Below are 18142 nucleotides of genomic sequence, written 5' to 3' on the forward strand. Positions count from 1 at the left end.
ATATAAATTTAAAATGTACATTACCTTTCAAACGTTTGGGGTCAGTTAGAAATGTTCTCATTTTTGAAAGAAAAGCATTTTTTTCAATGAAGATAACATTAAATGAATCAGAAATCCAGTCTAGACATTGTTAATGTGGTAAATGACTATTCTAGCTGGAAACAGCTGATTTTTAATGGAATATCTCCATAGGGGTACAGAGGAACATTTCCAGCAACCATCACTCCTGTGTTCTAATGCTACATTGTGTTAGCTAATGCTGTTGAAAGGCTCATTGATGATTAGAAAACTCTTGTGCAGTTATGTTAGCACATGAATAAAAGTGTGGGTTTTCATGGAAAACATGAAATTACCTGTTTGACACCAAACTTTTGAACAGTAGCGTATCTGCAATTTTTTTACAGTATTTCTGTTTTACTTTGAGCTCTATTTTGGGACTTTCACTTTTGACACTTTAAGCGAGTTTTGCTGAAAATATTGTACTTGAAGTTTTTTTTACATGGTCAATTTGAGGCCCTTTACCTGTAATGGAGGAAACTCAGTATTTCTTTCACCAATGCAAATTTATTTTAGCTTTACGTCTTTATTTTTTACTGTCAGGAGGAAATGAGTAAGAAACAAAAATAAATAAAATATTTTTTGATTCGGAAGATGCAGCTGTTAACCTAGCAGCAAGGTCAAATGACAGATGCTTTAGAGTTGCATAATGGGATCTAAGTTCTTTAAAGGACGACTCATACTGGAGACTAACAGGCCTGATATTTCTGAGACTGTTGCTTCAGTTATGTCTATCCAGTTTTGCGGAAGATGATTAGTAAATCATTGGACCAGTGCAACTTCAGTGAAATTGCAATGGCTTGCCTTTTAAACGACTGTCCTTGCTTTTGCTAAATGCAGAGAGTGGGCAAAAACATCAAGCTAGATCATAAGATACCAACTGTAAAATTGTAAAGGGATATAAACAAAGAAGACAACATGTCAGATGAGGTGAAATTTTCTTAAGTTGTTTAGGAACTTTGGAGATGCTACAAACGCTCATTCACCCAGACATAAGTTGGATTTGTCTCCACTCACCCCTGCAGACAGACAGAGCCTCCGAGTTGCAGCACTGCTCAATAAGCTGGTTGCAGCTCTCCACCATCCCCTCCAGCTGAGCCTTGTCACAGGAAACACCCAGGAACCGGGCCAGCTGCTCCACCAACGTCCCCAGATCCTGGAGAGGGACAAACATGGAGATACAAAACTGTAAAGTATACAGTACGAAAGCACACGAAAATGCAGAGATGTGCCTCTTCTACAATAATACCAAGGCAGTGATTCTGCTTCTCTAAACGGCATCCACCCACAGCTAGAGAGAGCACAGTTTCCTGTGCTGACAAAGTGCTTGTGGAAACAGATGAAAGGACAAAATGTACAGCTCCACTCATTATAGGTTTGTCGGTGTTATTTTCGACAACTGAAAATGTTTTCGGTGTTCATTTTTGAATTGAGTTTTGAATTCTGGGCACCGCAACAAACCATGAAGCCTATGACACACTCACCATAGAACATTGCTGTTGTTAATGCATCAGTACGTCGCATATTGACACATCCAACAGATGCAGACCGATGTTGTTTTGCGTTTGAACTCATGTTTGAGTCCATTTGATGGACATACACTACTGGTCAAAAGCTTCAGGTCACCCACACAATTTCATGTTTTCCATGAAAACTCACACTTTTATTCATGTGCTAACGTAATTGGACAAGATGGTTAGTTTTCTAATCATCAATTAGCCTTTCAACAGCATTAGCTAACACAATGTAGCATTAGAACACAGGAGTGATGGTTGCTGGAAATGCTCCTCTGTACCTCTATGGAGATATTCCATTAAAAATCAGCTGTTTCCAGCTAGAATAGTCATTTACCACATTAACAATGTCTACACTGGATTTATCATTCGTTTAATGTTATCTTTGTTGAAAAAATGAAGATAACATTTTTTTTTTCAAAAATAAGGACATTTCTAAGTGACCCCAAATTTTGTGGGGTCCAATATTTGCTCTATGTTAACTCTGTGAAGGTCTCCACAGGTCTCCACTCCAGGAACTGTGTTAATGACAGTAGTGAACCTGAAGCAGCTACAGGTTGGAAAACCAAAACAATGAACTCCAAAAACAAAAATTTCTGGAAAGATGATCAGTTTGAGCAGTTTCTTAAACACTGCACATAATCATTTGAGCTACTGTTTAAATAAAAACATTCATAAGAGCAGCTTTGAATCAAATTCAAATACATTGTATGAGTTATTAATTCTACATCCAAAACCCTTGAAACAACCTACTTTAGTTATGACAATTTAAACCATCCATTATCTATACACCGCGTAATCCTCATTTGAGTTGTAGGGTAGCTGGAGTCTATCCCAGCTGACTTAAGGTGAAGACAGGGGACACCTTGGACAGGTCACCGGTCTATCACAGGACTACATATAGAGACAAACAATCACACCTACAGAAAATCTGGAATTACCAATTAACCTCAGCATGTTTTTGGTCTGTGGGAGGAAGCTGGAGAAATTGGTGAAAACCCATGCATGCATGGACTAGAACTGGGGATCTTCTAGCTGTAAGGCAACAGTGCTAACCACAGAGCCACTGTGCAGCCATCAATTTAGACCATGAAAAAGATACGAAAACACAAAAACTAGATGTCTTAAATTTTTCAGCACCCAAAGTAAAACAGTGATTATTGTAATTACTTCCCAGTGCCTCGTGAAACAAACCCTGCCACCTGCTGGTGCCCAGGGAATGGGGGTATTTGGCATTTGGTTTGATAATAATTTAAGTATTGAATGACTACCTTTCTGAAACCTTGAGTTTGGAATTTATAATAATAATAATAATAATAATAATAATAATAATAATAATAATAATAATAATAATAATAATAATAATAATAATAATAATAATAATAATAATAATAATAATAAATTTTATTTGTATAGCACTTTTCAAAATACTCAGACATTTTACATAGTTGCATAAAATTTGGAATTTGGCCACCATAGTAGACTTTTAAAAGCAGATATAAATCCTCATGTCACTGTCTGTGATGGTGCATTGAACTCTGCCAAGTATTGTGTCATTCTCCAAACCCACATTCTCCCCTCTGCACATGCACTATTCCATCGAGGTCAAACTGGATGTTTCAACCAGATAATGCTCCTTGAACACATCCAGGACCAGTAGAACTTGGCTGCAGGAGCACAGTATCCAGGTCTCAGAGTGGCCAGCTCAATCCCCAGAAATGAGCCCCATTGAAAATCTGTGGTGGATTATCAAAAGGTCTGTTTCAAAGCGTAAACCAAAGAATTTAGAAGAATTAAAAGCAGTAATTCAAGAAGAATGGGACAAAATTATACTGACAATGTTGAGAATTGACATATTGAAACTGTCAGGAATTTAGTTTTGTGTTTGTCTTGTAAACAATGAACAAAAAAACTATAATTTGTATTTGTATCTGTCCAATGCTGGCACACTTTTGGAAACACAGAAAAGATTTTTCCACAAATATTTCATGATAGTATTTGAGATTGTGTAAAATTTTAAGGGTGTCCGAAAACCTTTTTCCACCACTGTATCTGACTTGTTGTTCACATATGAGCCTGTAGCCTGAGCTCCTCAGACAGAGCCTTTTATCAGTCCCAGGGGTGTGGCTGGAAGCTATGGAACTATGAAGCCGTGGAACACGCTGTCTGAGGTAATCAGGTCGGCAGAGTCAATGACCTCTTTTGAATCTCTTCTGAAAACATGTTCTTACTGTAAAGCCTCTCCTCATTTTACTTGATTTATTTATTTATGTTTGATTTATGCTTATACTTTGTTTAAATGTTTCTTGCTCTTATGATATTTTAGATAATTTTTTAACGTATTTCATGTAAGTGTTCTATAATAAAGACTGATATTGTTAAAAAATACACAGAGAATTGCGTACAATAAAAAGAGGACTGATTTCTTCATTCATACATGCCATTTATCAGATGATAAATACAACAAAGTCTCTGTTCAGTTCTAAGAGGTCTCTTCTAAGAAAAGCCTGTCTGTAGTAGAGAGGACATGTGGGAGCCTCATAAGACCAGATAAGACCAGATAATCTATGAAGGGACCTTTGGCAAAGCAAAGAGCAAATATTTATTTGACATATTCTGGAGAGTTCCATGCAAGAACGTTGTATGCATAACAGGCAGGATACATGTGTCCTCCACATTCTGAGATACAGTGGACCAAACTCAAGGTTAAAATCGGTTACGGAGATAGGAGAATAATAGTGAAGGGGCTTTAACACAGAACAAAATCTACTTGAAGTTTTTAATGTCATTCCCTCACAACACTACCAGACCATAACTCTCACTTGTGACTGAAATATGTCATGATGATTTCCTCATCATCATCTCTAAATGACATTTCACTAGCAGGGACCACACCATCAATTTGAAGCTTCATTCTTTGTTTCAATGCAAATTAGCATTATGTTGGCGATGAACCCCTAGGAAAAGGAGGCAGAAGTATAGGGAGGGTGGGTGAGGCACAAGAAGTGAGAACAAACAAGTGGAAAGGGCAGAGTGGTATGTATAGATGTACAACAGAAAGTGGGGTGACTGAGGTGTAGTCCTGCTCCTGAACCTCCGCTAAAGATTTATCTCCTTATTTGATTTAAATGTCAATATTTAATATCAATAACAAATATGTAGTTTTCTGAGGAGATGCTCCCTTTGACTTTACATCCCCGAAGCTTTACAGAAAATGCTCGCTACGTTGTTTTCTTTGTGAATAAATCTAATGTAGCCACTATTGAATTGCACTGTTTCATTATTAATATTAGTCCTTTGGTTTGATATCATCGCAGGAAAGTCATTTCATAAACTCAGTACTGGACCTGCCTTCTTTCAGTTATCCAGAGAAGAAAGGCTACTTAAACATGATAAATGAATTAGAAACTGCAAAATTATTATGAAATGAAAGTTTTTCTATATAACTGGGGCTGAGACTTACAGAAAAAATAACGCATTAAAAAAAATAATGCATTTAATCACACCTTTCTCAGTTCCCCAATTACTGGTAACACTGATGAACACTCCAGCCCTGATCACTGCAGCACTTCAAGCCGACGGTATCACCTCAATGCAAAAAATGTTGCAGCGAGCACGGACACCAGAGCTAACATTAGCTACGACTGCCGTACATCCCATAATAGACCACTTTTCAAGACATTAAAAGTGCTTGAATTTACAGAAAGTCTTAAAATGATGAATATAATCGTTATAATTGGACTTTAAATTTGCAGTAACCTGTGAATGTAGTAGACAGATGAAAAACGCAGATAAATATAAATGAAACAAACATTTTTGTTGTTTAAGTTCACGTCTATGTCTATTCATTGATTCAGTTGTCAACCAAAATATGCTGCGTGTATGTAAATGTAATTGAAAAACTTTGTTTATTGTGTCAAATACTGCTATTTGACCAAAATGTGATTTATCGTGATTAATTAATTACAAACCTCTAATTAATTAGATGAATTTGTTTTAATGATGTCCTACCACTACTATATACCTTTTCAAATAGCTTTCGAGTTGTCTTTGGTTCATATCTGACTGAGTACATATACTTCACTGGCAAGCAGGTGACCTGAGACTAATCTCTAGGACTGACTCAATGTGACAGTTTACTTCAACGCTTTCTCTCTCTCTCTGTCGCCCACATCCACCATCAACTTGGTGGCTCGTCTCTCTTGTCCAGATATTCTATGCTTCTTTTTATTTACTAATGTCCTCTTATTTGTGCCTGTGTTTTTATTTGATTGTAATCGTTAGTCTCATAATTTTGGAGTCACTACTAACAAGGCAAAAACTGTATTTATGAAGTATTTAAGGTGAGCACACATGTCCAGAAAATCCATTCGCTCAGGTTAGGTTAACACATGTTAAAAAGTAACTTCCTACCAGAAAGCTGTACAGTATATACACAACAGCAAGGCCAGATAAAGAGTACTGACACAGTTGTATGTCCAACATTACGTGTGGTCAACCAGACAACTGGGATAAGATTATGTTTACGTACTCTTATCCTACATTAGTAAAGATTTCTTTCATGATATTACCTTGTACATGTCTTCATATTTCAAGAAGAGGACATTAGAGTCCATACGATGTTCCCAGAATTCCTGAACATGTTCAAACCAGGAGCCATATCCCACTGCAGAAAAAATCAGACAGTCAGATAGATGAATCAGATGAACAAAGTGGAACAAATGGAAGTTCCCAGTGTCCCATACTTACGCTTGTCATTCATGAAGCGCCGGCAGAACTCCTGGAAGGTTCCCCGGTAGCTCATGGTCCTGAGAGAGCGGTGGAACTGATAGTAGGACACCACCAAGTCCTTAGGGTTCCGAGCCATGTAGATCACCTAGAAGAGAGCCACAATAGCATCCACTATAGTTAAGGACATAATGTTAGCTCTATTTACAGTCCTGTAGAATTTCCATGTTGGACTGAGGTGGAGTTAACATGGCCCAGAGATCAACAAGCACCACATTACTGGAAAACACATCAAGTTGAAATAAACTGAACTTAATAACATGAGTGTTAGATTGCTAACAGTTTGAACCCCACACAGCTTTGGGGCAGTTTTGCTCCTGTCACATACACTACCATTCAAAAGTTTGGAGTCACCCAGACAGTTTAATGTTTTCCATGAAAACTCACACTTTTATCCATGTGCTAACATAACTGTACAAGGGTTTTCTAATCATCAATTAGCCTTTCAACACCATTAGCTAACACAATGTAGCATTAGAACACAGGAGTGATGGTTGCTGGAAATGTTCCTCTGTACCTCTATGGAGATATTCCATTAAAAATCAGCCTTTTCCAGCTAGCATAATCATTTACCAAACTGCTTTTCTTTCAAAAATAAGGACATTTCTGAGTGACCCCACGCTTTTGAACAGTAGTGTATTTCCTAACTGTGGGTTCATTTTTCACTGTAAGATAAAGAACTACATCTCTTTGGGAACAGTACAACAAATGACTAGAAGTAGAGAGAACTCAAAAATCTATTCTTAATTTAGAAAAAAATCTGGAATCAACATGTTCAACATATTTCCAAGTGTCCACAGATATTACCAACACTGGCAACAAATGCTGACTCTATTTACTATAGATATTTTACATCTTATATTTTTTCCGTGCTCTTCTCCTCTCTGCTCTGTATAAACAAAACCTGCAGTTCAGCTGAAAAGTCTGAGTTTTTGTCACATGACTGTTCACAGCTGAGTCACTAATGGCTTCATGATTGCGCCAAGGAGTGCAGAAGTTTAGCTTTTTTCAGAAACTGGCACAGATGGTTAAGTTTTGGTGAATTTAAAATGAGACATGTAGATTAAGTGATTTTGATGAAATGTCATGATTATAAGCCTAGATGTGGTCTGGTTTTCCAATGAAACAGCTTGTCATAGGCAAGTAAATCAAGGATCATCAGTTATGTTGTACTGTTGTTGAATTCAGTTAAATCCAGCACACAGCTAGAAACTTCTAAATTAGCATCTTCATGTCATTTCATGTCATGATAAGTCACGGCTGCTGTATTTGGTCCCGTCGTAGTGCACAGACCTTGGCCTCCCCATTGTGCATGGCCGTAGGAAGGAATCGGTAGGGAAGATGGCTTTTGATCAATCGAGGAGATGTCAGCTCCTGTGGAAACACAAGGGAAGTCAATCAGCAGTCTTTCATTATCTTATCCATCCTGCACAATGTTCTGGTGCTACCATTTTATCTTATCTTATACATAACAAAACATGTCATCTATCGCTACATTTCTTGAAATAATGCTTTGTCAAGGAATATGTTTGCCAGTAGATGTCTTCCACTGCACAGGTAGACTTTATTAACATGTGTACAAAAAGGCATATAGATAACCACTTCTTGAATCAACAGAAAGTAGACCTCGTGCTTTGCAGTGGAATCATATTCAATCGTGTTTATATACAGTCTATGAGTGCAATGCCTCTGCCAAACCAGTCATTTTTCAGTTTAGGTCCATGTCTGTCCAGACTCATAGAATAAATGTAGTGAAGACTTTATAGGATTTTTTTTAAAGGGTTCAATCTAACCACAGAAAATCAATGCCATCCATACAGCTTCAAGGTGGACATACAAGATTAGTGTCAGTTCAGTATTAGACCAACAGTGGTCCCAATCTCCCTTTCTTTACCTAAGTTTATCTTGATCAACCACAACAAAGCAGCACTTCAGATGATCTTTTCTGGAAATTCCTTGAAAATCTTATGTTAAATGTGGATGGACACTTGGATGACAACCGGGCAACACAATAAGTAGTTGCTACAGGTGGTGGAGTAAATCCAAATTAGACAATAGCTTGGTAAGAAATAACTTTGCTGTATTCTACAGTTCTACAATTTCATTTAGTAGACACATTTATCCAAAGCGATGTGTATCTGAGAGTACATAGAACACAAGCAAGGATCTAGTCAGGAGAAAACAACCTGGATAAGAGCTATAAAACAAGTTCAAGTGTGATAATAGCACCATGGTGTCTACAGGCAAAGCAGACGTAATAGGATTTTTATCTGTTATTAAATTTTTGCAGTCTGTCAAGTGCAAAGGTGTTCAGTGAAGAGCTGGTTTTCAGTCTTTCCTAAAAGACTGAGAGGGATTCTGCACATGAAACAGAGTTTGGTAACTCTTTCCACCACCAGGGAACCACAGAGGAGAAGAGTCCAGCTATGGACCATCCCTGTTGTGGTGGTTGGATCAGGAGCCTTTTGTTGGCTGAGTGTAGTGAGCAGGAGGGAGTGTAGACCTGAAAACATGAAATTGTCTGGATGAATCCAAACTTTTGAACGGTAATGTACATTCAGTGCTGGTTTGATTGTGATGTAGTCAAATAGAGCCCACTTCCTGCATTCTCTAAAGTTTCACATCTAAACCAGTCACACCCAGCAACAGTGCAGAGTCACTTAATATTCCACCAGAAAGCAAATCATGATGTCATTAGGCCTCCTGCAGTCCTAAACTGGTTAAAGAACTGAATGAATTTTAACCTGATGTCACTGTACCTGTATGATGTCCAGCCCAGGCTGTGGGTATTCTAAGACAGGCAACTGTTCGTCGATGTTCATAAGGCCGATCTCATCGGGGTCTGCTCCCTGACTCACCAGATACACAATCTCCTGGAGTAGACTGGTGCCTGCAGGGACAGACGAGACAGCCAGAGCACAATCAGGAAACTGGGACTGCAGAAAGAGAACAAAAAAGTGGCAGCTGTGCGCACATCTGACACTCTTAGAATAAAAATAAGACAGAATTCAAGTTGAACTAACTAACTGTTCCCTAAAGTCTGTGTCAGCAAAATCCTCACTACATACTGCAGGAAGGATTTTGCTTCAGGACACCTTCCTATAGGTGTTTCCATAAAACATACAGTATCTGCGGTTCTTTCTGTGGAAAGTTGAGCAGCATGGAACACCAGCTCCAACATACACTGTAAGAAGAGCAGTTTCCTAGAAGGACTTTTAACAAAAATCCTATAAGATCTGCTCTCCATGCCAGTATAGAGGTTTTAGAGGTGGTAAAAAGTTTAGTAGTTTAGTAGCTGTTATATTCAAAACTGGAGAAATTATTCTATGAAAGGGTTTGCTTGTAGAGAAAGAAGAAACCCTCAGAGGATTGTCACCCAATTTTGAAGTTCTTTTCATCGCTATTAAGCCTTTTAGTCTGTGCTATCTCCTCGTGTGTTTTTTTCTGTCCCACAAACTTGGCTTTCATCAGCCTCATTTCCAATCAGCAATAAGCTTAGCAGGCACATATTTCCCTCAGTAGTGCAAGAAAAGAGAAAACAGAACTACTGACATATGTGTGGCCAGAAAAATGGTTCCAATGAATGACAGCATTGCTGTGTGCTTGCTGAATGCAAATGTCAAATGATAGTCAACAGTTTGCAAGGACATTAACTGGTGATGATAATATGTCAGATATTGTGTTCGTATCGTGTACTATTGTCCCAAAGTGTCCCAAAAACCAGGCCATGATGCTAAAAAGAGCACTCCAGAGATTTAGCATAACACCGTCAGATCCCCAATGGAAAATTAAATAAAAGAATATAAAAACTAATTCAGTAAAACCACAGAATCTAGCACGGAACATTACTAAATGTGTGGTTATTCAGTAGTTTGGAGACAGTATATGCCTTCCCAAAAGGCAATTTGGCAGTAATTAGTGGCACAAAAGGTTCTACTTCCACTTCCTGATACCCAAAGTGAACCCTGCTGAAGCTCCTTCAGTATCACAGCATCACTGACTCAAATACAACTCTTGTCATGTCAAACAAACAAATGTATGTAGAAGTTAAAATCTTTTCCCTGACTTTATTAAATCCAGCACCATCACAGCTGCTGAAACGTTTTTGTTTTCAGGAAATATTGTTTCTTCTGGACAGTTTTTGAATTTATTAAGTAGATTAATAGAGGGAATTTTCAGGGGTTTTTTGTTTGGATTTTTTTTGCATGAACGCTATAATATTAGTAAGATATTACAACAGAAAAGATACGACAATTACAGACACTTAACAACAAAGTGCTCTACAACATCACCTACAATCAAAATGTGACAGAATTTGTAGTTATCAAATCAAATCACATACTGTCATTGTCTAACAGTGCATACAATGAAACTGGGAGCGCTGCTCCATCTGGTGCAACACAAAACAATTCAAAGAACAAAACAGAAGCAAGAATGTATCAACATAAACATAATAATATTATAAAATATAAGAAATTTAGTGAAAGTGTAGTGGCAAACATTGACAGTATTTACAGTGGGTACCCAGTTATTGCACAAATTAAGTTATTTATTGCACAAACTAAGTTATTTGCATAGTTTTAACTCAGTGAGTGAGTGTCATGTCAATACTGCATGCATGGGATGATCTAAACACTTGAGCTAATGTAAAATAAGGCAATAAAGAGAGGCTGAATGAAATGAAAATACAATTTATTCTACTCAGCCTACAAGTTACTGTAGATACTTGGCCAGTGCAAAGGTATGTCTGTTTTTCTGAATGGCAGGATTGGCAGATACCAAAACCAGAAATCAAACACACGTGGAGCAAGCTTCCAATGGCATCACACAGAGGTGTCATTTGTTATTTTATTACTTTTTCAGCTGTCATAGGACTGCAGTGGTATCGTTTCATACTGATGTATGTGGTAACATGACCACACTAGTGCCTCCTCACTGCTGGAAGGTGCAATTAAAAATTAGAATCTTCCAGTTACTCTAAGCATAACTGAAATGTTTGTAGTTGACCTAAATCTAAGATAGCATAGAGATAACAACTTATAAACTATCTTATTTCTTTGATCAGTGTGACCCATATTAACTTACTGAACCACGGTGCATTGTCCTGCTGAGGATGGCAAATGATATCAAGGATTGCTGCTGCCATGGGGGGTTACTTGGCCTGCAAAGTTTAGGTGGGTGGTAGATGTTAAACATCCACATGAATGTCAGGAGTGAAGGTTTCCCAGCAGAACGTTGCATTATATAACAAGATGATGGATGTTATTCACTTCACCTGTCAGTGGTCATAATACCGTGGCTGATCCGTGTATACTCTACGTGCTTTGGGACTCTAAAGTGCTTCAAGGACGTGGACTTTCTTTGAATTCCTCTGACATATTCCATCCATACAGCATCTATACATCACTTCATCCTCATTAGGCTCGTGGAGGGGCTGGAATCTGTGGAGAACACGCAAATTCCGCAGAAAAAGACCCCGGTAGAGATTCAAACCCAGGTCCTTTGAGCTGTAAGGCAACAGTGCTAACCACTTACCAACCTTGTGCCCCCTCTGACATATTGTTTCACCCAAATTACCAAAAGTTACAGAAAGTGGAAAAACTAAATTCTAAACTAAAATGAGAATGCTCTGGCTTCTACATGTCACCACCTGGATATTTAGATTGAATTTGACACACTTTTGGGAATCTGAAATGGCACCAATACATTGGAGGTGAATAGAATTTAGTTTGTGATACAACACTGAGAATGAACTTTCAGAAAATTCATCTGCAACACATCGGTACAGAAACAGAACAGCTGTTACTCTGGATGTCCCACGTCAGCAGTATACTACGTGCACAGTTTCCAATGAAGCTACTTTCTGCTGGAGAAAGAGTCCCTATTTCTACTGTCTGCAGCATTTTATTATCTTTCAACTTTTTCAGTCAGTGTGGTGATTCAGTCTGGCAGCTTTTCAATCAAAACAGAAACCTTCACATGTCAATTCTGTCTTACTTGTTGCCATGACACTGTTCTGTGTGGTTCACCCATGACTCGTGTTTTTTGCAAATATGCCAGAATTGGAGTCTGGAGCTTGCTACAGATCATACTCTATGAAAGCTGAAGGACACTGTTTCACACAGAGGAAAAGTAATGGCTCAAGGTTTTAACACAGTGCAATCAATTTACCCCGCTAACTTTTAAATAACCTGAAGGCTCGTCAATGCTCTATATTAAAGGCTGACATAATGAGTCTGACTATTCTCTCTCAGAGAAAGAAGACAGATAGGAGGAGCCTAAGGCTGGTTGCAAAACCAAATAAATGATATAAGAAAGATTTTTGTGTCAGTTTCCCAAAAAAGCTTTCTCATTCTGAAAGAAATCATTTGTATCAGTGTGTGAGGTCTTACAGGGCTTCAATTGAGTTTGAAATTCAAAAACATCAGATGTGGCTTACAAATAAAAGTATGATAAAAGGGATAAAACGATTATCTGAGGTCACTGAATGAAGTCATCAACTTGGGAGGACTTCAGATTCCGAACAACAAAGTCTTCTAGTGCACTAAATGCATGTGGGAATCAAAGTGACATGTGTTGCCCTAGAGCACAGTGAGATGTTTTCATGGCCCAGTAGTGGTAAACAATCAGAGGATCACATGCAAACACCAGCTGGGATGGTCTAAAAGAAATGTATCTGTCGTGATGCTTTACTATTTGATGGGAAAATCTGGAAGCAAAATGCTGCTCATTACATTTGTTGGAGAAGGCACAATGTTCAGGACTGTTTTTAATGATTAGCTCAGGTCGCTAAATACCATTTCACCACTTTAGATAATAGTATATTTTAGCAATTTGGCTGAGAACCTTTCACATGTCAACATAATAGCATCACCGTTGCCATCACTAGATGATTTTGAAAAAAAACAATGAGAAAAAACATCTGTAATTACTCCGCCAAGGAACGTGGTGGAGTTATGTGACGATCGCTGTTGGTCTGTCTGTCTGTCTGTCTGTCGTCTGTCTGTCTGTCTGTCTGTCTGTCTGTTAGCAACATTACTCAAAAACTGGACTAACAGATTTGGACGAAATTTTCAGGGAAGGTCAGAAATGACACAAGGATCAAGTGATTGGATTTTGGCAGTGATGCAGCTTATAGTCTGGATCCACGGATTTGTTAAAGATTTGCGACATTGCGAGATAGCGGCACGGCGTCACTGTAACCATGACAACAAGTGAACACTACGTCAGCTGCCTGCTGACGATCACATGATTGTGATCCTACTACAAATCCACCTCTGCAGACTTAGCGGGACTTTTTATTGATTAAGTTGTAGGGGTGTTTCTGAGTTCCATCAACTCTCGCTACATATTTAGGTAACATGATTTAGTATCTATACATAACGTACACATGCATAACACACGCCTGTGCTCAGTGCAAGGTCATTTTGTTTGTGGGTACATCTATAATAAAATGGACACATTCTATATTGACATGATTTCTGATCATCAATAACTAATTAACAAATGCTTCATTTCTCAAAAAAAAAAATACTGCATTTCTGACAATGCCATATGGGGGAATGAACAACGTTGGTGGAGTACTGTGCTCTCTGAGTGCTCTTCTAGTTAGCTGAAGTACTCCTCACGCCTAGTAAAGTGGCATGCAAGATTGAAGGAGTGCCTCTTGAAAAAAGAATCATTTTCATTTGCAAAGATATACTTCGCACAGCTTTGCACAGCACGCAGCCAGAGTAAAGGACTCTCTCTCTCCACTGCTGTGTGTCAGTGTTGCTGATTCTAACAGCCCTCTGTGATTTATGTGTGTGTGCAATGCAGTGCAGGGCTTTACCACCTGGAGGGAGACATGACTGAACATAGGGCTGCTGTCAAAACAGCCATAAATGCACTGCCATCATACAGCTGTAGCGCTACATCACACTTCTCTACATCTCCACTTGGTTTACAGAATTCAGCTAATCCTATTGGCCGAGACTGTCACACGTGAGCCAATGGCATCATAGCTCTGCAGAATCCCAACCATGTGGCTTGCCGTGTGCTTTCTTCCCTCTGCACCAGAAGAGGAAGAATATACTAACAATAAGCAGGGTGCAGGAAACAGGAGGAAGGGTGAACGTTGTACCACAATGACACATTTGTCTCAGTCCCGAAAAACCATTTAAATGTCAAACATGAAGATCACCTGGATGCACAAAGCCGTCACCTTAAAACATTAATGCAGTGGAATAACTGCAGATGAACTAAAGAGAAGCCAGATGCATTCCAAGGACACCAAGCTGAGATGAGTCATCTGCTGTTTTTGTCTGCAAATGTGAGAACATTCTGAATCCTGCTGTGCCAAAGTTGTAACAGCCAGTGTTCTTGGTGCCTGTGGTCAGACTGATGTGTTTCATATTTTCAGGCCTGACCTTTACAGACATCAGTGGTTCTGAGCATAATAAAAAAAAAAAAAAAACATAAATATCATTTATTTACTGATGCTGTGTGAGGCTGGGTTTATTCATCAACAGACAATTTTACTGGACCTAAAAAAAGAGCTATGACGCACTGATTTACAGACTTCAAAGGTGTTACATTTGTTCAGCCACAGTCCTGTGACTGATGAACTTATAAATGTGGTGAGTAATATGTTTACAGTTCAGTTCCAGTCTTTTGAAAATCACTTCTCAACTGTAATTAGTTGGATCAGCCAAAAAGGTTGTCTGATTCCCAGAAAACCTTAAAATGAGAGGAAATTTTTTTTTCTTTTTTTATCATTTGATTTGACATTATCACACTTGCCTTCACACACTGAGCCTATATACAGCCAGCGCACAGCCTCCATGGATGCTGTGAGATAAGCAGATGTAGCGCAAATCGACGCTTGCGAGGCAAAACCTGAACAGGAAGCGACATGGTCTGTTACACACAGGAGTATGACTCTACTGCTTTCTGTCACTGTATCATGTAGCAGAATGTGTACCGCAGTATGGTGCACCAATACCCCACAACTGCAAGTGTGTTTGCGCAATCACACCCCTGCAGTGTTGTTCATTGTATTAGTAAAGCCTTACACAGTACACAGTATACTTTCACTGAGTCATTAGCTTTGACTCACTAAATCCTCTGATCCATCTACTATATCTGGCATTGTTTTCATGCCCTTCTATTTTTAGGCATGTTACAACACAACTTCAGACATACTTATAACACCCACTCACGCCAGCTCTTGCAATGCAGACATTCCAATGAATCTATTATGTTTAGTGTAGTTCCTCCAGTAAAACTGACATTTTTTAGCTCCCAGTAATGCATATTTGGTAAAAAGGCAACATCCCCAGTTAAGATGAACATTTTATTGTGATTCAGAAAATTAAAAAAACAAATTCCCAGTATTAAAAAGGATTTACCTTCCAGCTTTTCCATCAGCACCTTAATGACAGGATCATTTCTTCAAACTTTTCTACATGCTAAGCTAAGAGATTGCCTGGGGGTCGCCACAGCCACCACAGACTGAAGTTAAGCCATCCCACACAACCAGTACTGAAGCCCATTAGAAGGCTACAAGTGTACTCCTAGAACGGGAGATACGTACAGTAATGACCGTTTTTCTGGCAGGACTTTGCTGCATGACCATGTCTCTACAGACACATTCTACAACACAACCAGCCTCCATTTAACCACACACAACCAGGTAGTTAGGTAGTAGTTAGGGATTGTAGCAAAGAAACCTGTTTTGCAAAACCTTGCAAACAAGTGGTACAAACTGCTGAACAATGCAAGACTGACCCAGAACCAGTCAAAATGAATAAACTAAAGGCTGGATGGACACAGTGTGATGTCTCAACTAGGAGGGTGTCCTGAGCAGAACAAGAACACTTTGATAAAGGAGTCTTACATGCACTTATTTTATTTCATTTGTATTATAAGTATATTATGAGCTTTGGTGACTACTTTAAAACCATTTTTCCAGATTGTTAATCAATTGAGGATTACATAACAAAAACCTTATTATACGGTATTTGAGTTCTACATGGCAGTCCTGCCTACATAAGCAAATGATAAGAGTAAGACCAAAAAAAAAAACAGGCTATAGCTACACCCTAATAAGAGGAATTATTAGGGTGTAGCCACGTTAAACTGTCTCCACCACTGTTAACCTCTCTGGACAGAGTTCTACCAGGCACCGCTCTAGTTGCTAATAGCTAAATGATAATGTCCTTCTCAACAAATGTGAGTAAATTCAAGCTCCACATTACCACTAACACCAAACATGCATTTCAAGTGTTAATGAGTGCGTTACAATTTGTGTTAAGCTATTCTTTTAATTTATAGTAAATTTAAGCATTTGCATTTTAGGCAACATACTTGATCAATTTATGTTTTGAAATGGAAATAAATAGAGATACATTCATTTTTGTGATGCTGATCGTCTTCAGGCCTGTTATATATGAAGGTGCATCAACCACATTTAAGTTTGGGGAAATGCCATTGATTCAACTTAGGTTTTCTGTTGTGGTGTGCATGTTTACTTGTTCTCTATACGCTAGACAGGTGCTCCTATATCCTACCTACTGCTGAGACTGTAAACGGGGACGATCAGTGTCCCTGTGGCCTCCTGTGCACAATGACAGAGCTCCAGCTGCCCACCAGCCGTCACATGACCGGACCCACCCAGAACACAGCAGGGCACCGCGCACGACAAGCGGCCTGCAGCATCTCTGCGCAATGAGGCCGGATGTAAACATCAACTTCCACATGGTGGAGGATGAAGACGAGATTGGACGTGTAGTCTTACTGGTGCACTAGAGCCAGGCATTAATCCATTCACTTTGGTCTGACTCATGCATTTGCTGTCATAGCTTACAAAAGCTTGATAGAGGCCTGTGAGGTGCAGTTCTGCTGCACAAGCGCGATATAAATAAAGACATTACTGTGATCCGCCCACCGCTATCGCACAGCCTATAAACACTGCAGCAACAATGGTTCAGCGACCTGTGCGCTTTTTACGCAAAATGAAACCTATGACTAATGCAGGGTGTGCATGTGGCCGCCCTGTTTTATATATGTTGTAAAACTTTGATAATAACAAGGGAAGCCTGCAGAGACGCTGCAGCAGAGAGCAGCGATGCAGCCGAGAAAGGCGCGATAAGTCGAGCACCGCGGGGCTTGTTTACCTGACTTTGGGTAGGTGACAATCCATATGTCGCTACTTCTGAGGGAGAAGTTGGCGATCTCCTCCATCTTCCCTCTGCAGAAGGGCGGCAGCCGCACTCCATCAAACTCGAAGTATTTGCTCTCAAACTCAATCGGCGTGCTCGGCGTGTCTGCCTCGCTCTCAGCCATCCTGGATACGAGCCGCCAGTGCAAGGAAAAGAAAAGGCGCACACACCCGTGAACGGCTAAGGCTTCTGTTTTTATTATCTAAACTCAGAGCTGAGGAGGGGAGACGGTGTTGCTGCTGGTGACCTGGAACGCCGCTGCCAGGATGCTGAGGCTAGATGCTGCACGGCAGGCGAACGAGATGACCCGCAGCCAATCACGCAGGGGAGAAGTGATGTAATGCGCGCGCACCAGTCCCAGCATCAGGACCACTATCAGCGGGCACGAGGATACGCGGTCCCGCTGAGGAAGGAGGTTTCCCAACACGTCGTACACACACCTACATGTCCATCTAGAACGGATCAGACTTCTAATAAGGATTTCATGTTGTAATCCTCTTACAGCCCGATCATCATTATAGTCTAAAATTATTGGGTCGCACAGTGCACTATCTGATATTATCTAACTAGTGTTTATAAAGC

At 39.4% G+C, this 18142-nt stretch overlaps 1 protein-coding gene across 2 annotated transcripts in view; it reads right to left on the bottom strand.

Moving 5' to 3' along the window:
• Positions 1-17887, bottom strand: part of sult4a1 (sulfotransferase family 4A, member 1) — a 28680-nt gene extending 10793 nt beyond the window's left edge. The window contains exons 1-6 of one of the 2 annotated variants that reach the window (XR_002745745.3): positions 17516-17887; positions 9119-9249; positions 7653-7733; positions 6321-6447; positions 6143-6237; positions 1075-1213 (exon numbers count right to left, since the gene is read on the bottom strand). Coding sequence is in view for 1 of the 2 variants with exons in the window: in XM_023263396.3 (XP_023119164.1) it covers positions 1075-1213; positions 6143-6237; positions 6321-6447; positions 7653-7733; positions 9119-9249; positions 17516-17684 (742 nt within the window). In the remaining variant the exon portion in view is untranslated. The remainder of the gene's footprint in view (positions 1-1074; positions 1214-6142; positions 6238-6320; positions 6448-7652; positions 7734-9118; positions 9250-17515) is intronic. The other variant, XM_023263396.3, reaches the window with a different exon arrangement.
• Positions 17888-18142: the final 255 nt, after the last annotated feature.

This window comes from Amphiprion ocellaris, chromosome 21 (assembly GCF_022539595.1).
Source record: "Amphiprion ocellaris isolate individual 3 ecotype Okinawa chromosome 21, ASM2253959v1, whole genome shotgun sequence".
NCBI lineage: Eukaryota > Metazoa > Chordata > Actinopteri > Pomacentridae > Amphiprion > Amphiprion ocellaris.